The sequence below is a fragment of the Protopterus annectens genome, chromosome 6.part0, assembly GCF_019279795.1.
Source record: "Protopterus annectens isolate FY-2018-M chromosome 6.part0, PAN1.0, whole genome shotgun sequence".
Lineage (NCBI taxonomy): Eukaryota > Metazoa > Chordata > Ceratodontiformes > Protopteridae > Protopterus > Protopterus annectens.
Window position 1 is genome coordinate 478,849,114 of NC_056737.1, and position 21,347 is coordinate 478,870,460.

The 21,347-nt window shown below is 41.3% G+C and overlaps 1 protein-coding gene across 1 annotated transcript in view; it reads left to right on the top strand.

The window, feature by feature from the left end:
• NUMB (NUMB endocytic adaptor protein) overlaps positions 1-21,347 on the top strand; it is a gene marked incomplete in the record, with an annotated part of 721,408 nt that overhangs the window by 655,342 nt on the left and 44,719 nt on the right. The window contains 1 exon segment of the mRNA XM_044074208.1: positions 6,105-6,284. Coding sequence (XP_043930143.1) covers positions 6,105-6,284 — 180 coding nt within the window.

A 21,347-nucleotide genomic window follows, 5' to 3' on the forward strand; every position in this document is an offset into this window, starting at 1 on the left:
GTGCCTTAGTGTAGGACTGAGCAGTCGAACTTTCAGTTCCCGTCTGCATGGGTGTCATGAAGTTTGTCACTTCTGACTTGAGTAGCATGAAGTTGGCGTTGGAGAAGTTTTTTATGGAGGTTTCCTTACTGGGGGGGGGGGGGGAGGTTTGGGATGGTGGATGTTAAGGGTGATTAGCTTATGGTCAGACCTGACCAACGAGGGGGTGACCATAGGTGTGGAGCATCGATTTCCCATGTTGGTAATGACCAGGTCTAGGATATTGGAGCCCCTGGTGGGACTATGGATTAGTTGATCCAGGGAGTTGGAATTTATGAATTCCAAGGACCGTTGGGCAAAGGTGTTGGTACATGAGTAGTTTTCCCAATTAATGGCAGGGTAGTTAAAATCACCCAGTATTAGGGTGTTTGGTTGTATCTTAATATCTTCCAGTATGTTTAGAAAGGTGTAGTGAGAATCTTGGGGCATGGTGGGGGATCTGTTGCAAGCTACAGTTTGGATTGCACTCTTACCTAGTGTTAGTTACACCTGGAGAATTTCAGGCGCATTGTCTTGGGCAACTAGCCTGGTGGTGTGAATATCCTTGGCGAATATGGACACTCCTCCACCTTTAGTATTTCGGTCCTGGTTTGGTGGCCGAAAAGTGTGGTAAGAGTTGTAGCCTGGTATTGCAGGGGTGCTGTCTGGTGCCTTGAACCAGGTCTCAGTTACTGCACAGATATCAATGTTCTCCATTTTTAGGAGTGCCTTGAGACAGTGCATTTTGAGATTTAGACTTCTAGCATTACCTTAGAATTTGCATGCTTGTACCTGTTACAGTGGTGGTTTTGTCCTTTGAACTTTTCTTAAAAAAGGCACTATAGGGGTGGCAAGACCCTTAGCCAGTAACCTGAATCCCAGGGACGACAGGTGCAGGCCATCTTTAACAAAGCATTGTGGTCTGTCGATCATGTCGTCCCAGGCAGACAGATACTGGATCCCCTTTGAATGACACCAGAAGTTTAGCCAATTGTTGAATTCAATCATTTTGTCCTTATATTGTGGTACCATTCTGGGTGAAGGCAGGATGCTACTCAGGGCTAGGGTCATATCTGACTGGGCCACATGATCCGAGAGCTCTTCCATGTCTCTCTCTTCATGTAGTCCAGGGAGGTACGTCTCAAGTCATTCACTCCAACATGAACAGTGACAGAGTCATATTTGTACTTTTTGTGGTGTGACTTGAGTGCATGCGTTATGTAGCGGATCCTGGCACCCGACAGGCAGCTGACTGTAATTTTCTCCTTGTTCAGCCTGGTGAGTGGGACATCACTGTGCCTGACTATAGTCACGTATGACTAAAGTGTTGGGTATGTTGTTTTGCCGTAGGGGCTGTTTCTAGGTGGCACACTGGTGTTGTGAGCTATGTGACACTGGTTGTGATTGGTGTTTGTTTGCATTTCAGCTTCGGAGGTTCTTGTTGCTTGGGCAGGTTACAGTTGAGGGCCACTGCATATGTGGATTTAATGTTACTATGTGTGGGTGTTGGTGGTGTGGGTTTAGAAGGGCTGTGCATTGCTTGAGGTGTAGTGCGGGTGTTAACCTTCTCCTCTTGACTGTCTAGCACAATCTTGGGTGGAGAGAGCTTTGCTTCCAGTTTGGCTGTGTAAGTGCATCTCTCACAGGTTGTAGTGTTTGTGTGGTAGGAGGAGAGGGTTGTCTGTGTACATGAGGCAATTGCTGCATTACCCCAGTATGCCCAGATTCACCAGGTGGGACAGTAGAAATCACCGGAAGCTGACCCTTGGACATGCCTGGTTTGGTGCTTTTTTTTGTAAAGTACAGGAGCTGTTTTCCCTTGCCTTAGCAAGGTACTTTGCAATTATAGGCTGTTGAGTGCCTACGATTAATTTCTCCTTGCATGCAGCAGTTTTGTTGATCTGTGCTCTCCAACTTGTTTGCTGATGTAGCCCATCACCAGTATGAAGAGCAGTGGGCTCGGAGCTGAACCCTGATGTGTACCCACTCCTACTGGGAATCCCTCTGAAAGTCCAAACACTTTTTGTACTCATCATTAGGTCCTTTTACATATGCTGCACTAATTCTGTTTCTGGGACTTTGAACTGTCATAGGACTGCCAAAGTCAGCTTTCCTGAGAACTTGTGATATGGTTTCTACTAGACTAGGAATGTCCAGTTGTACTCTTTCCTCATTTGTATCTACTTCTCGACTGTCTCACTCCTGATCTGAATTCATACTGTTCATTTCCCGTCTTACTTTCTACTATGTATAGTCGTTTATCAAATCACCCTTTCCTGCACTTTCATGCACTAATTTGACAGGAGTTTGATAACTCTGTACTGCCCACAGATGTGAATGACCCCTTTGTTCTTTTACACTTGTACGTGAATGCTTATTCTCCAGTCATCTGGGGTACATTTTTCCATTCATACTGCTTGAGTAGCCTCTGGAGCCAATTCTCCCTTAACTCACCTCACCCGTCACTTTGATCATATATGCTGTGGCCTCATCTGTTGTATAACAGCAGTACAATACATGATATCATATATTTAAAGCCTTTGTGGTAGCTTTCCTAAACAGGTTTGCTGGAGACACCGACTTTAGGCTGCTTAAGGTTTTGGAATGAGATGGGTAATATTTATAATAGTGTCACTGTGAAGGAAACCCAATAGTTCTGTTTCTGACGCTTATGATAAACGTTTGTCATAACTACTTTTGTTGGCGTTACCTGCTGCCATTTTTTTTCTGTTTTTTAAGTTACTTATATCTTTGTGCTAATTTTAGTCCATGGTAAGTGTCAGGCAGCAGGAAGCCAATATTAAGGGCCCTCTGGCTGACAAGATTTGCAGATGATTGCAAATTAGGAGCTGCCATAGAATCCCCCCATTAACACTAATATTCTCCTAGAAGGAATGACACAGACAAATACCTGGTATCAAAGCCATGGACTTAAACTAAATGCTAAGAAATGCTTAATAGTATCCTTCGAGAAGTCTGCACTACAGGTAACTATCATATTGACAGCACACCAGTGCAAGATGGCCCAGTAGTCAGGGACTTGGACACACACAGACAATCTAGCCTTTGACCATTGTGTCTACAGTAGTGAGGAAATCATTCTATGTTTTGCAACTTGTAAACAAAGGTTTGTCATCTAGGTCCAAGGAAGTCATTTTCCCACTGTATTTGGCATTCATCAGACCTATCATTGAGTACAGTGCCACTTTTGCTATGTACCTAACGAGGCACATCCAGCAATTGGAATGTCCATAGAGGTTCCTCACTAAAAGAATGCAGGGCATAAATAGCATTGTCTCAAAGCCCTATCCCTGTATTCTGTTTCCTACAGGCTGTTGAGAGGAGATCTATGCCTGGCATACAAGTCATTTTTGGACTCCATTCTAATGAACTACCTGCAAAACAAACGGCATAAGAATTATAGGTTCATAGGTAGGTACTAGGCTATCAGCCCTGAGGCCTATACAAGCCCAGCCAAGAAGGTACCCTGGCTTTTGCCACCCAAGAAAATTATTTTCCTGTGCCACTGTCGAGCAGAGCCGCAGAGGTGATCCCCGGGGTGAATTTCCTATTTCCCATCCAATCATCAAGATTCTTCTTGAAGAGTGCTAATGAGGGGCTTTGTTTAATATAGATAGGTAGTTTGTTCCAGAGTATGTGAAGTCTCTGGGACAGGAATCTATCCTTCCGGCATGTTCTGTTTATTGTGCTGACAAGGTTTAGGTCCCTAGAGTGTGTAGCTCGGAGGGATTGGGATTTCTTTAAGTGGCGCATGTCCAACAGCTCTGGGTTTGACATAGCTTTGTATGTTAGGCAGAAATCACCTCTGAGTAGGCGATATGCGACAGAGTAAAGCTGGAGTTTTTTGAGACGGACTGCGTAGGGCATCTGTTTGAGGCCGGTAATCCTCTTTGTGAGGTATTTCTGCTGCCTTTCCAGTTGTTGTAGATGTCTTGTGAGGTACATACCAAAAGGGGCGTTGTACTCGATAATGGGTCTGAGTGATGAGTAGAGGGGAACAATGACCTCTTTTTTCTGGATGAGAAACCTTTTGTGATGAGGTGTGCCACATAGAAGGATTTCCTGACTACTGTGGCAATGTGATTATCAAAGGAGAGACTACGGTCCACCTGCGTCCCAAGGTCTCTTATCACACTTTCGGTGTTAAGTATGCTACCGCCTATGTTGTAGTTCATGGGTACAGAGTTTTACCAAAGGGGATGACAATGCACTTTTAGCATTGAGCTTGAGGCCATGGCTTTGACACCAGGCATCTGTCTCAGTGAGGCCCTTTTGTAGGATATCCACATTATTAGGAGTTTCAATTATGGCTCCTGGTTTGCAGTCATCTGCGAACTTCGTTAGCCAAAGACCTTCTGTGTTAGCATGTACTTCAGAGAAGTAGATACCAAACAGGAGTGGACCCAGGACTGAACCCTGTGGTACTCCACTTGTCGCTGGTCTGAAGTCGGATTTGGAGTCTGCTACTTTCACAGTGTGCGTTCTGTCAGTGAGCCAGTTGGCAACCCATCTTGTGACATAGGGATTTATACCTAGTTTAGTGAGTTTATCTATAATTCCAGAGTGGGGGATGGTGTTGAAAGCCTTGACAAGATCTAGATAGGCTGTGTGAACCACCTTATCCTTGTCTACGGCTTTGGTGACTGCTTCAAAGAAGTCTATCAGGTTTAGGAGACATGATCTGCCTTTTACAAACCTGTTCTAAAGACTTAATCCTGGTCTGCGATATAAATAGGACCTGTTGGAGAGACATGTATGTATCCCAGAGACTACACCTTCTGGGGAACAGGCTTCCTAGCCATATGACTTGGAATTTCTCATTTATCCAATTCAAGTGCAACTTAAACAATTGGATGGGGAACAGAAAATCCATCCCTAATATGGACACAGTCAACCCGTGAGTAGGTAATCTCCCAGGCCCCTTCTTACACTTGCTTAGTAGACACCTGTGAACGTATGTGGAGAAGTATAATAGTTATATTCAAATACAGTTAGGTTCTTGCTTGCTGGTACATTTAGGTAATTCATTAATCCTGCAAGAAATGCATGGTTACAGAAAGTGTGCGTCTGCTGTTTCAGTTGATCTAGAACACTAATGCCTTTTTAACTTGCAGAATTAGAGTTTTAGAAGCACAACTTAATTTTCAGTTGACTGGTAGCATAACAGTGGAATGTTTTATTGCATTTAGCATGGCTTTTGGAATCCATTCTAGAGGCTTTTATTCTCACAATACAAACTAGCGTGGTTTTCATCTTGGGGGTTATAAACCTGTACTTTAAGTGCAGGACTAGCTCAGTTTTGTGACCATCAGTTCCCCTGTGATGGCTAGCCTACTGACAGTGATTTAAATTCTTGTGTGATGTCAGCAACACAAGTTTGGAATTTTGCTGTAGTTCCTCCTCTTAGATATGTTTTGAAACTTTTGAGAGATAAACAGCCTTAAGAATCTGTAATTTGGTATCAACTTGAAGATGTTAGTGGCAGGGAAAGAACTTCAGTGATTAGAACTTTGCAGAAAAAAAATGTGGGCACCTCTGATTTGGCCATCTTTTCTTGTTTGACTTCTCAACTCCCTGTGAGCTACTTCATAGTTAGAGACTGTTGCTGAAAAATCTCCAACATATAAGGAAAGACATTTTTTTTCTCTTTTTTTTTTCCCCTTTGTTCTGTTCCCCATGACCATCAAGCCACTGTGAGTGCACTTATTTGTTCCACATGACCAGATCAAGGCAGTCTTGCCATGACTTTCATCCAAGCAGTACATTCTTACGTACACCCTTTATAAACTTCCACGTGGACACAGCTTGGCAGAGCCAAGTGCAGTCCCCAGCCTGTAGGTTACATGCAATACACCTGTCTTTTTCCAGCAGGTGCCAAGAATGCAGCAGTTCACCTCAAACCTTGCATATAGGTTGTGCCTTTGATTATACTACATGACTGTTGAAAGCTACTCTGATGCCTAAGAAAGTATCTGTAATCAAATTATATTTCATATTTGTTACTAAAATATTCCTTTTGGTCTGCATGCAATGAATAACTATAGCTGTGTCTGCTCCTTTTTCAGTGAATGGCACTGCATCCGCCTTTCCCTTGCCTGTTGCTAAACCAGCCACTACCACCATAGCTCCTGCTGCTATGCCTGTTCGTGATACTAATCCTTGGGCACATGCCCCTTCTGCTTCTGCTTCTGCCACCCCTCCTGCTGCTCCTCTTGTTCCTGTTACTAGTATTGGAACAGCATCTGGTAAGGCACTTTGTATGCTTTTTCTGCTGTTGACAGAAGTATTATTAGACTGTAGAATATCAGTACTGGAATGGTTTTGTTGTTTTCACCAGTCTCTGTTTTCATGGACAATGTTAAACTGCCATATGATTTACATAGTAGCATGACAACCTTCTCAAACTTAAGGTACTGTGCTCATTGTGAGACCACAGCTCTATTGTGTGTGCCTATATCACATCGTGTGTGAACTTTAAGCAAAGCATTATGAAGTAGCTGCTGTAACTTCTGTTTCTATAGGGTGAGATGTGGCACTGTGGTAAGAAATGGTCATTATGCTCATACTATGAATATTTTATTATAAGCTGTTAAGATGTCAGTGTGTGTACTTTGTGCAGCAGTGCAATTCTGGCAGTAAAAGATATAACAGTGTGCTAACTCTAGTATGAAGTAGAATATGTTAGAAATGTTTTTTGTAATGCTATGTCTGTGTACATTACACTGTTGGATATTACAAGCATTCAATGGGTTCTGATGCAGGCAGAATAAAGAAATGTAGTAAGTGACGTCTAAAAAAGAAAAAAAAGACATTGCAGGAATGCAAAAACTAAGAAATATTGTTTCTTACTATTAAAAAAGAACATTGCCAGGTTTATGGTGGAGGCAGAGACAAAATAAGCTTATCTAAAATGTTGGAAAAGCCACTGGATGTAAGGAAAGTGTGACATAGAAGGAAAAAAAACCTCAATATTAAGGATGTATGCCTTCGTATTGGGAACAGATTATAAAACAGTAGATTCCAGACGGTATCCAGTAAAGCAGAAAACCAGAGATTTTATATTTCTTTTAGAACCTGGGCAAGTGAGCAGGTGACACCAATAGATCTCAAGGGTACAGTCCGTAGTGTCTATGCAGGGAATGAGAAGACAACTTTGGATATCAGACTCAACTCCATGGAATCAGATTCAGAGTATTTGGCTGCAGAGATAGGTTCAAAGGCAAGGAATAGTTCACATTGTCAAGTACTGTAACAGGAATTTGTGATTTAAGATTAGAATGCAATATATATATATATATATATATATATATATATATATATATATATTGTAGCCTCGCATGTCAGATGTATGTATACATTGATGCCAGCAGTCAAAAACAGGAAAATGATGCTTTCTAGAAATGTAGTATGTGTGGATCTGATATTTGTCTGCCCTGTGTGTGGATGCTTCCCACCACTACTGACCTGAAGAAAATGAAACCATTACTCTCTATATGCCTACAATACTTGGAGTAAGGTAGTTGAGCAAGGCTGAAGACTACAAAATTCATGTACTGTCAGCTGAAAAAAAAAATATTCTGTAGGATTAATTCGGTTTGTATTTTGAAGTCTTCACGTCTAAGGACCAATAACTGTGTACTTCTGCAGAAGGCAAACTAGCACAGGAAAAGCAGCTTACATCCTATCTACTTTTCTATTCAGACTAAATATCCAGTGATATCCTCAAAACTAGTGTGAAATCTCTCCCTTTACCTTAGATCAAATAATAAAGAAGCCTTTACACTTCTAAGACTGCTATTTGGGACATCTGTTCGTGAGAACGCATTTTTTAAAACTTGGAGTTCGACACCAACCAAGAAAAAATATATCCTGAATGTGACCAATAAGTGCTTCAACTCCACCAAGTATTACTAATTTTTTATTCGAAACACGTGAAACACGGCACTGACATACAAAATGTAAAAATAACAAAAATATGTTAAGCGCTTTCACTCACTACGTGAGCTTCTTCAGAACATCTCTATTCAGCTGTATCTGCTGTTTAAATACAAAATTTGGCGCCAAAAAATCAGCTGTTTGTCATCTTAAAGTAACAGACTTTTTATGGTATTTAAATCCTTATACTACTTAAAAACTCTCTTTATTAAGGCTTCGAAGCTCTTACCAATATTACTATTAATATGCATTTAGAAATGCTTTTATATGCTTATAAAATGACGTTCTAAAACAGAAATTCCAAAAAAAGAATACTCTTAAAAAAAAAAAAAAAAAAAAAAAAAAACCTTGGTCTGTGCTTATTGCTAACAAATATACAAGTATACATGAGAACTCATCTTGTAAATATAGACAAAGCATCTCAAAGTTAAAACCATTAAGTTAAAATTTGTGTATGTTAAAATTGTCACCACTTGTGTAAATTAAGAAATATTGTGAGGAATATAAGTATTGTAAATAAATATATAATACAACATGTGATAAAAATATGTATATAATACAAATATATGACTAATATATAATATATAAAATCTATATGTATCTATGTATGTGAACGTGGTACAATCAATATAAATACAGTCTTATGATAATGTTATATATTACATATTGTGTATGAGTTAAGTACTACTATAATGCGAGATGTAAACTCTGCTTCTGAGTATTATTGACCTAAATACATTAGATTGTTCCATTTTTATTTGTTATAAAACGTGTTTGTTATTTCATAACTTTGTTGATATAGTTAGTGTTATATTGTAATGGGGTCAGTTACGTATTATCTAGAGTTCATTTCCAAAATGGGTTTACACGATATAAATTTGTTTAAACCTGGTAAATTAGCTGCATCCAGATATATCTGACACCAAATCTCCTTAAAATTTAATAGTCTCTTATCACCCCCTATTGGGTTGTTGTATATGACTTCTAAAATTGCAAATTTAAATACATGATTGCTTCCCATTTTTTCTACATGCCTGGAAAGTGCATTCGTGGAATCTTTCTTATATATACTATAAATATGATCATATATTAGTTTCTTAAAATTTCTCTCTGTTTTGCCAACGTAATAACAAGTACATGCCCCACACTTGGCAATATATATTACCATCTTAGTATTGCAGTTTTCTTTTCTTAATTTAATACACTGCCTATACTTGTTGGTAATATAAATTCTGTTGGTTTCTAATATATATTTGCATTGTTTGCACATTCCACACTTTTTAGTACCTTCAGCATTCACATCCCTTAACTCTAGTTTACTCTTTTCCTTATTTATATTTATATTTTTATTTTTGCTGGGATTGTACTGCAATAATTTCTTAATGTTGTCACCCATTTTGTACACTGCTCCAGGTCTACTTCCTACCACATCTTGAATGTTTAGATCAATATATAATAGGAACCAGAATTTATTAATAACTTCCACTATTTTGTCATATACAGGGCTAAAACATGTAATTAATGACCTCTGATGCTTCATTACATCTAGTTGGTTATCAGGATTACACTGTAGTTTGTTATTATTGATATGATCCATACCCTTACCAAACAGGGGCTCATATTTCTTGCCCCATTCACTCACTGTCAGAGGTCACTTCCCCTTAGAAAGATTGTGCCTCCAACACACACACAAACGCCGTCTTGGGACTTGAACTTTGTGGTGAAGAAACTGATCTTGGCCCCTTTGAACTGTTTACCTCACTGCCACTGAAGATTTTTTCCTGGGAAATACTTTTCTCTGTTACTATTGGCTCAGCTGGAAGAATCTCAGAGCTGTAGATTGTGTTAATTAAGGTTGTGCAATTTCCATAGAAATAAGCTGAGTCTTAGAACTAATTCCTCCTTCATGCCAGAAGCTTTGACAGATTTGCTTTCAATCAAATCATTCAGCTACCTGTATTCTGTTATAAACCCCAAAACAAAGGAGAGATGACATGACCTTTAATGAATGTGCACTGACAACTGAAAATGCTTCGTAGAAAGAACTAAGGCTTCAGGCAGACAGATACTGTCTCTTTCATGACGGGTAAGCAAGATAGCTCAGTGTGGAAATAGTCTCAGTATCTGGCTGACTGCATTATTTCGTATTGCAAGCATGGTTAAAAACAGTTAAAGGACATGTAAGGGCACACATATGCAGCCAGGGAAACAGCTGCTACAGCAGTTTTCTATAAAAAATATTCCAGTTCATCCGGATTCAGTGGTGCAGAGGCATGGAGCCCCTTGCTGCAACCCAAGTAACCAGAATTTGTAATGGTGGCCCTGGCAGTGGAGGAGGTAGACAGGGAGGAATAGGAGTGAAGGGTTGTGGACCACTTGCTTCTCTCTTGGGGATGTGAGGCACAGTAAGCACTCACATGGTGAAATACATCCAGTAGAGACCAGGAAACTATCACACATGCTTGAGGATGGGAGGCCAGGGCTGCTTGCTAGTAACGACTTCCTGTGGAAGTGAGGAAGGATCATCCCCCTGCATATCCCTTTCCCATACAAGACAAGTATATGCAAAGGGATGCAGAGCAGGAGAAATTTAGCCTCATCCTAGTAATGTAAGACCACAGAGCATAGTCAATGTTGACTTTCTTAGCCAGAAATTAACTGAACTGAAGGAGTTGGTTGCTCTTCCTTTTAGCTGAATGTAATAGTAACATGTTCATCGTGTTTCACTGTTGCAGTCATTACTCTTGGGTTATCCTGCTGGCAGGCTACCCGCAGTTGGCCTGAATTCCAAAGTCTTGGTCCGGCGTCGGTTGCTGTCGCCTCTTCCCTGACGTCAGTGCGCCAGGGGTATAAAAGATGCAGCCGACGCCATTTTCTTCAGTCTTTCTTGCTGGGCGGTGCCCGAAACAAAAGCAGTTATAGAAGTCAAACCAGAAGGGCAGATGTCTGCTTGCATTTAATATAATATGGATAACAAATTATACTGTAACAGTCGTTCTTTGTTTAGAATATCATTTGTTATGCTGAATATATTCATACAACTGTACTGATTTTGAAAATGTAATTTTTTTTTCTATGAGGTTGCTGTGCAGAAATAGTGAAAGCATTGGTTGATGCACTGAAACAGAAAGGTATTTTAAAAGATGGTCTCTGATTACAAGTGTTATTAGTGAAAACTGCTGAGTTAAATCATACATTTTTTTAAGCTACAGAATCTTGTTGCATGCAGGTGGTAGTACTGGAGAGGCTAGGTGATGTTGGACAGTACTAGTCTGCCTAGAGGTACTTTGAGGCTAGAGAGCTTCATACCACCCACATAGCATATTATTGTTGCTCTTTGAAAATGGGAATCCATTCAGTTATTTAAGTAATGCAGTACCTATACATGTAGCTAAGTTGGCAACCCAAGCTCGATTAACAACTTGGACTGACCAGTTGGAACTGGTGTTTGGAAGGAAAGGAAAAGTGATGCTTTTGGCTTTTCTTTCTTCCTTTTCTTTTGAGGAAGATTGATAGCGGGTGACCAGTTAGCATAATGGTTAAGGTCGTCGCCTCCCATGCACAAGGTACAAGGCTTGATCATGATCTTCACCCAATGCCTTGGAGTTTGCATGTTCTCCATGTGTCCCTGTGGTGTTCTTCCCATTTCCAAAAAACATGCTGAGCGTTTCCATCTCAAATTCACCCATGAGTAGATCTGAGCGCAGCAGCACAGACTCTACATGGTGCCACTGAGGTGCACAGTATCCACAAGCTAGGAGAACACAGATCAGTGTGTGTGCCGTGGCAGGGCTGGACACTCAAAGGTGTAAAATATGGCTCTGAGTGATTCGGTCATATTGACTAATGTTGCCAAATGGGCAGGGGTATCTGCCAGTAAAATAAGGTGGTTAAGGACCCGGACTACTCTGACCTACACCAGGGACCCAAGCTAATGGTGGGAGGGGTATATGTGCCCCTATTGGCCAGTGTGTGCCTGCCATAATGCCCATCAGCCCTGAGTCAGTAAGCTGTTGGCTGGCTGGTGTCCAGTTGTCCAGCCTGGGTTACTTGGGATAGCTCCGTGTTCAAGCTAGATGTAAAACCAGTCTGCCAAACATGAACTAAGAATTGCTACACTCCGTGTAGGTTCATTGACAGGATACAACTTGGAAATGGATGGCATGATGGTATGGAGGAAGTTAGACATCCTATGTATTCAAAAGACAAGATGGAAGGGCAGTGGAGCAAAGACGCTTGGCTTGGGATCCAGAGTCTACTACTCAGGAAAAGGACAGGCTAGAATAGTGTGGTAATTGTTGTGAGCAGAGGCTTCAGAAGACAGTGAAGTATACCATCAGAATTTCGTGATAGATTCAGGGCAGTCAGACTCCAGTGTAATGTTATTGTATTCATAATCTCAGCCTATGCCCCACAACAGGATTGTGATAGTGAGGAAAAGAGTGTAGTTAAATAGTTGCAGGACCTACTAGATAAAACAGGACAGTATGAATCGATGTTGATAATGGGTGACTTGAATGCACGTATTGGGAGAGACGGAACAGAATATGAGGACTGCCTAGGTCCACATGGGTAGAGCATTAGGAATAAAGGGGAGGCCATTTTAGATTTCTTTTTGGCAAATGGCTTTATAGTAGTCAACACTTGGTTCAGAAAAAGAGACTGTCACAAGATCACAAACAAGAGTGGCCAACATGCAACTCTGGTAGACTTCTAGTAAAGAAAGGGCACTGGTGTAGAATCTGTGATTGCAAAGTCATCCGGTGAAAGTCTGCACACAGCATAAACTACCAGTTGCCGCTGTCAGCTGCAGGCAATGGTCAGAAAATGCTCTAAGGTCAACAGTGACCAGACTAAAGACCTGGAAGTTGGCTGGAAAGAAAGTGCAGCAGTTCAAGGAATTACTCAGGGCTCTAGAACTCCCAAGAAGATGAGGAAATAGGTGGAATTGAAGAATGGCACAGGCTCAAAACAGCATGTGCGAAGACTACATTACAGATGTGGCCAAGCCAGGTATGGAAATAAGGTACATAAGGAAAGCTGGTAGTGGAATGCAGAAGTCCAGGAAGTCCTCAAAAGAAAGATGGAGTGCAGGAAAAAGTGGGAGATAGTAAAGACGGGCGAGGCTAGGAAGGAACACTGGCTGGCAAAGAAAGGAATTACAGTAGCAAAGAATAGGGCATCGGGGGCACTCTACCAGCTTCTGTTAAGTGACTCAGTAGGTGGCACAAAGAAACTATATCCGATTGTAAGACAGAAAGATAAAGCAGATGGGTATCATAAGGAATGCCAGCAACAACCTGCTCACCAGTCCGCAGGACATTAAAGGTAGGGGGAAGGAGTACTTCCAACAGCTTCTGAATGAAGAAAACCCCACAGAAGCTTCCCTAGGCACAGCCTACGATGAGAGAAGAGGAGGAGCCCACCTTAGAAAAAGTAAATACAGCACTAAATAAAATGAAGTCAGGGAAAGCAGCAGTCTCAGATGAGGTTGCAGCGGATATGATAAAGATGCTGAGTGAGGTAGGGGAGAAATTGGCTCCTGAGGGTACTTATAGCAGTGTGGAGAGAAAGGTGTATCCTGTATGACTGGAGAACAAGCATACTCTTGCCATTGTACAAGAACAAATGGGATATCCACAAATGTGGGCAGTACAGAGGTATCAAATTCTTCTCTCATTGCATGAAAGTTCTGGAGTGGGTGATTGATAAATGGATACACAGAGTAATAGAAAGTAAGATGGGAGATGAGCAGTTCGGATTCATAGGATGCAGCACAACTGACCCAATATTTGCATTGATCAGATGGTTGAGAAGAAGAAGAAGCTGGAGATCAGGAAAGTCTCCAACTGGGCATTTGCTTGGAGAAAGCATATGATGAGGTCCCAAGAAAGCTGATTTGGACAGTACTGCTGTGGTTCGAAGCACCAGAAACGTTGGTATTATTTGTGCAGGATAGGTACAAAAACCCAATGACTCAAGTATGAACAGTGTTAGGTCTCACTGAGCAGTTTCCAGTGGGAGTGGGTGTCCACCAGGTTTCAGCTGTGAGCCCACTGCTGTTCATACTGGTGAAGGCTACATTAGTAAACAGGTCAGAGGGCACAGATCAACAAAGTTGCTATATGCAGATAATGTGGCATTACAGGCAGACTCTGAGCAAGAACTTAAGCATAGGATAGGGGAAGTGAATGCACAACTGAAGGCACGTGGGATGAAACTAAGTTACAGGTAAGACAGTGGTAATGGCAGCAAATGGGAAATCAGAAGAAGCTGAGAATTGAGATAGAAGGGAAGATAGTAGAACAGGTTAATAGCTTCAGGTATCTGGGAGGGGGGGAAGTGAATGCACAACTGAAGGCACGTGGGATGAAACTAAGTTACAGGTAAGACAGTGGTAATGGCAGCAAATGGGAAATCAGAAGAAGCTGAGAATTGAGATAGAAGGGAAGATAGTAGAACAGGTTAATAGCTTCAGGTATCTGGGAGGGGTGGTTGAGGAGAAGGGAAGTCTGAATGAAGAGGTCAAAGGTAGACTCAGAGGGTCTGCAGGCAACTGGCTGAGTGTCAGATGTAGTGTATGACAGAATGATGCCAAAGAAGCTGAAAAGTAAGGTATACAGAGCAAGGGTGTGACTGGTACTGCTGTATGGTAGAGAACCTTGGGCAGTAGAGGCAGAGCAGATGAGAAAGCTAGAGGTGATGGAAATGAAGTGCCTGAGAGGGGTGGTAGGATACACACTGTGGGACAGATGAAGAAATGAGGATTTAAGACCACAAGCCAAAGTAGCTCCATTTGCAGAAAAGATAAAATAATAGATTACAGTGGTTTGGGCACATGTGCCAAAAAGCAGAAGACACTCTGTTGAAGAGGATTTAAGAGACAGGAAGAAAGCAAGAGGAAATGAGTGTGTCCAGCAAAGAGGTGGATGGGATTGTATGAGAGAAGAACTATGACAAGTCAGGTATGAGTGTCAAAGAAGGCAGGAATGTATTGAATTGAGAGAGATGGTAACAGTTAACATAACACCCTGACCCCATGTAGAAAATGGGAAAAGGGGGTTGATCGATGGGGGATGACACTGGTGAAAGCAGACTATCCACTGTAGTTTCAGTAGAGATGGGCTAACAGTGGCTGCCAGGCTGAGTAAGTGAGATGGTCTGGGGACGTATAGTCATCCTAAGATAAGGACACTGCTAAGGCCATTGCCTTATTACTTTTTCAGCCTAAAAAAATGTGACACCAGCACATAGAGGAGGGCCTAACCCATTCAGTCAGAAATTACTGTATGTTGCAGTAGTGACTCTCCGGCATGATGTACTCTCACAAAACCCTGCCTGCACCAACCTGAACCCAGAGTGGGCTAGTGACCCTGGCCTACTGGGGCTAAATCCAAGTAAATGTTAATTGAAAGTAGCCTGCAGATGAGAAGTGAGGAACGACAGTTGTGGAAGACAAAATTCATAACTGCAGGGGAAATTTAAAAGATACAACCATGAAGAAATAAAAGGCTAGTAGCAAATGGGACTAAAATGTAGAGGCTGTGAAGTAGAGGAATGCATTTTTACAGCACTAGCTGATATTGTACATCTAAAGACAAATATGCATTTGCAAGACTGATGGAACACACTGGAGACACTTTTCAGTTTTAGCTAAATTTATTTATAATGTAAAATCAAAGCTCATTCTAGCTTAAATAAGAAATAAGCACACTTCTGATCAACTTACAGCTTAGGTGTCTGATTTCCTGTTGAGGTTAATATTTGTCAGTGGAATACAGCAATCCTTGCAGTCCACAGACTTGTTAGCATCTCACATCAGTATCTCTTGCAGTCCCCACAAATGTCCATAAATGGGTTCCTGATGCTCCCTGAGTAAAGCCACAGTGATTTCAGTGCTACTGCTACAGCTTTGTTTGGGCAGGGTTCACCATAAGTCTCCAGTGTCTGCCTCAAAATCCCTCTCCATGATAGGTAAGCATCTCTGATTACCTTGGCTCCAAGCCCTACTTTTAAAATCAGCTTTTCCACTTGATTGAGAATTAATTCTAGTATTACAGGATTTCACTGCTACAGTATACTGAATGTATATATTAAGTTCTTAACCATAATCCAGAGTTGTGTGTGTGGTCATCTATCATTTCTCTCTCTACATATATATCGTTATAGGCAAGTGTGTGTGTATATGTAAATATATCACACACACACACATACATACATATATGTATATATATATATATATATATATATATATATATATATATATATATATATATATATATATAGATATATATATATATATATATATATATATATATATATATATATATATATATATATATATATATATATATATATATATATATATATATATATATATATATATATATATATGTACACATATACACATAAAATCCAGGTTGTGTTTCATTGCACCTTCTGCAGATCCAGTGTTTCTGAATGAAGGTGTAGTGAACTAGAACTGTGTGCACACACGCACACACATATGTATGTGTTATATGTATTTTATATATATATATATATATATATATATATATATATTTTTGTTTACATATATATATTTATATGTGTATATATATTTATATGTGTATATATATATATATATATATATATATATATATATATATATTTTACATGTATATGTATTACATGGGTCCACTTTACATGACTGAAAGCTCAAAATACTGAAATTCATTTGAGTCCACAATCACGAATGTTCACAATACTGAACTCATTTGACTGAATTTCAGAATACTGAAAGCTTACAGTGCTAAATTGCAAAATACAAATGTTAAGCCATAGACATGACACATGTTTCTCTTCAACTGTGAATTGCTTAACATAACATAAAAAATGCAGAGACCCATGAATGCCAAACATTTCATCACAAATAACATTAACATGTACAAAACCTAGGTTCACAATACCAAGTATAAACCGTGCAAATATCACCAACAATTCGTCTCACAAAATGAAAACTATAAAAGAAAAGCACACTTACACCACCAATGACGAACTCTTTCCAAAATTAGAAACTACTTACTTACCGTATTAACAGACACCGGATGATATAAAACCAAACTAAGTGGGGGGCCGTGCCCCCTACACCCCCCCAAACTATATATACTAACTCTGGGATCATACTACACCGGGGAAAAGGGCATATGCCGTTTACTTACCTTAAAGTACCGTACACACTGCCATCTTGTATTTTGCAATTCAGCATTGTAAGCTTTCAGTTTTCTGAAATTCAGTCAAATGAATTTCAGTATTTTGAGCTTTCAGTCATGTGAAGTGGATCCTTATTGCATATACGTGTGTGTGTGTGTGTGTGTGTGTGTGTGTGTGTGTGTGTGTGTGTGTACACACACACACAGGCACAGTGATGCAATGGTTAAATGTTGTCGCCTCAAGCAATAGGTTCCCTGGTTCTATTCTTGGCTGGGGTGCTTTCTGTGCAGAGTCTGCATGTCCTCCCTGTGTTTGCATGGGTTTCCTCCAGGTGGTCCAGTTTCCTCCCATTTCCTCCCACATTCCAAAGACATGCAGCAGTTAGATTGGACAGTCTAAATTGACTGTAGGTGTGTGCTCATGCATGCGCTTGAGTATGTGGTAGAGATGGACTACTGCAGCAGGGCTAGCCACCCAGTGGTGTAAACCTTGGCTGTAGGTGATTCTCACTGTTGGTGACACCTAGTCCCTTTGTGCAAAAAATGGGAAAAGTTGTTATGATTGGATGGACATACACACACTAGTGTTTGTGTTCGACAGCTGTTCTTCCACACACACACACACACACACACACTAGTGTTTGTGTTCAACAGCTGTTCTTTTCATACAGTTTGGTTGACAGATCAGCTGATCAAAGTCGCCAGTGTGAGTTCACTGTAATAGCTGAGATGGGAAATATGCTCCCTTCTAATATAAATTCTCACTTCTCTTTTGAATGTGAGGACTTGAAGGATTAGGATAACTCATTTTCATTCTTGTCTGTTGTCGGCAATGTGGTTAATGTTGAAATGAAAAGGCTTTAGTGACAAAGCCAACCTGTGCAATTTGCTGTTAATGTCCTATTCCTTGTTTAGTTACTGCAGGGGAGTATGATCTGTGAGCAAAGTGAAGGTACATTCCAACAAGTAGTACTTTAAAGACGTTAGTGTATTCCTAATAGTGGGCCATTGTCATTTTGTTGCAGAGGATTTGACTGCATTACTTCACTTTGTTCTAAGCCAGCAGGTTGGCTTTTTTCTCATCACATAGCAGCTGCGTTGTCTTAGGAACTAACCTAGAGTTCAGAGGTATTGATGCACATATTAATGGGTTTAGTAAAGTTAGGGACAACTGAGACTGGCTCTAGACGTAAGATAGCTTTTAGTTGATTAAAAGCCTCATCTGCTTCTATGGTTCATAGGTTCATAGGTGTGTAGTAGGCTAATGGCCCTGGAGCTTTTACAAGCCTAGCCCATAGAAGTGCCCTAGCATCATGCCACCTGATGTTAGTTCCCAGTACCTCTATCAAGTAGAGTCTCTGGAGTGATCCCAGGGTGAACTTTCTCTTACCCATACACTCATCAAGATTTCTCTTGAAGAGGGTCAGCAAGATGCTCTGCTTGACATGTATGGGAAGACTATTCCAGAGCATGGGCAGTCTCTGGGTTATGAACTTGTCCCACCAGCATGTTCTGTTGATTGTGGTAATGAGGTTGAGGTCGCTGAAGCGTGTGGTATGGAGGGATTGAGATTTCTTTAGATATAGCATTTCTAACAGAGCTGGGTCAGACATGGCTTTGTAAGTCGAGCAGAGATTGCCTCTAAGTAGGTGATATGAGACGGAGAATAGCTGGAGTCTTTTGAGTCTGTCTGTGTAGGACATGTTTAATGCCTATGATCCTCTTCATGAGATCCTTCTGTGGCCTCTCCAGCTGTTGCAGGTGTCTAGTGAGGTACATGCCAAATGGGGCATTATACTCGATGATTGACCTAATGAGGGAAGAGTAGAGAGAGAGATGATGACCTCTTTCTTCCTGGATGCAAAACCCTTGGTAATGAGATGTGCCACATAGAAGGACGTTCTGACCACAGTGGCAATGTGGTGGTTGAAGGAGAGGTTGCTGTCAACCTGCGCCCCCAGATCTCTTATAATGCATTCAATGTTCGGTGGGCTCCCATCAATGTGGTAATTAGTGAGAACTGAGTTTTTACCAAAGGGGATGTCAACGCATTTTTGGCGTTAAGCTTAAAGCCATGGTTTCGACACCAGTCATTGGTCTCAGTGAGGCCTTTCTGTAGGATGTCTGCATCACTTGGGGAGTTAATAATGGCTCCCATCTTGCAGTCATTTGCAAACTTGGTCAGCCAAAGTCCCTTTGTGTTGGCTTGAACTTCTGAGAAGTAGATGCTGAACAGGAGAGGACCCAGGACCAATCCCTGTGGGACTTCACTTGTAACTGTTTGGCAGTCTGACTTGGAGTCAGCTACTTTCACACTGTGTTCTATCTGTGAGCCAATTCGCAACCCACCTAGTGATCTAGGGGTTAATGCCTAGTCTGGTGAGGTTTATCAATAATTCCCAAGTAAGGAATGGTATCAAAGGCCTTGGCCAGATCGAGGTAGGCTGTATGCAACCAGGTTGAGCAGGCATGATCTCCTTTTCACAAAGCCAAATTGCTTGGGGTCTAGAGTTTGGAGATTTCCTAGATCTTTGTTAATTGGAGATTTCCTATATCTTTGTTAATCAGGTCCATGATGATGTGCTCCATAGCTTTACATATCAGACTCATCAGGCTAATATGGCGATAATTCCCAGGGTCTGTAGTCACTCCCCCATTATGGAGAGGGATGACTGTATCAGTGCGTCATTCAGTAGAGACAAAGCCTGAGGTGAGGCTGTGACTGAACAGGGCGCACAGATGTGGTGCCAGTTCACTTTGTAATTCATCTAGAACACAGCCAGAGATATTATCAGGTCCCATGGAAGCTGTATTTTTGGCCTTGGAGAATGCAGCTTTAATCTGTGCTGCAGTAATGCTGGGTACCTGGCATTCTTCCCGTATTATGACTGGTCCTTTTGGGGGGGAGAGAGGGGTAAAGCTGGCATTGAATCTGTCAGCCAGTATGTTGGCAATATCTGTTGGCTGAGTATAGGAGGTACCATTGTGCAGTATCTCTGAGCAAATCTGGGTATTGCCATGGAGGTTCTTGATATAGCTATAGAAGGCTTTGTGATTGTTTTTAGTGTCTGCCGCAATTCTGCCTTCATAGCTGGCTTTAGAGGATTTGATGAGGGATCTCAACTTTTTGTTGAGGCTAATAAGGGAGTTTTTCCAGTCTTGGGACTTCACCTTTTTCTGCAACAGTTTCTTCCTTCTGTTGTAGAGTTTTTCTGCAACAGTTTCTTCCTTCTGTTGTAGAGTTTATTAATGGCATGGGACCACCAGATTGGCTTTCTTTTTTGGAAGAGAGCATCTTGGTTCTGTTGGGTATGGCTAGTTCCATGCATTTGTGTGCACGTTTGTACAATGCATTGGTGTATAATTTGGCAGTCATGCAGCTATTTTCCATTGGCATGGGTGCTGTTAAGTTAGCCACCTCTGTTTTTAGGTGTCCAAAGTCAGCTTTGGAGAAGTTTTTCAAGGTGGTTATCTTTGCGGGGGTGTGGGTGAGATGTGATTTCCATGGTGATTAGTTTATGGTCGAATCTGACTGGGGAGGGATTGACTATTGGTGTAGAGCAACAGCTGCCCATGTTAGTAATAACCAGGTCAAGGATGTTGCTTCCTCTAGTGAGGGTCAGAATGAGCTGGTGAATTCCAGGAAAGCATTGGGCCAGTGTATTGGTGTTTGACTAGTTTTCCCAGTTGATGGAGGGATAGTTGAAGTCTCCTAGTAAGAGTGTTGGCTTGGACCTTGCTAGATTCCAGGGTGCTTAGGAACATCATGGAGTGAGAGTCTAGGGACATAGTTGGGGAACCTATAGCAGGCTATGTCCTGGATCGCCATCTTACCCAATGTTAGTTGTACCTGAAGTATCTCAGATGCGCTATGCTGGGCTACTAGTCTGGAGGTATGCATATCCTTTATGAATATGGAGACACCACCGCCTTTGGAGCTTCGGTCCATGTTTCGGGGCAGAAAGGCATGGAATGAATTATAGCCTGGTAGCACAGGGGTGCTTTCTGCTGCTTTAAACCAGGTATGTTACAGCACAAATGTTGATGTTCTCCATTTTGAGGAGTGCTTTGAGCGAGTGCATCTTGAGAGTTCGACTTCTAGCATTGAGCATCATGACACTCAGATTGCATTTATTTATAGCTGTTACGGTGGTAATTTGGTCTTTGGAACACCACCTAAAA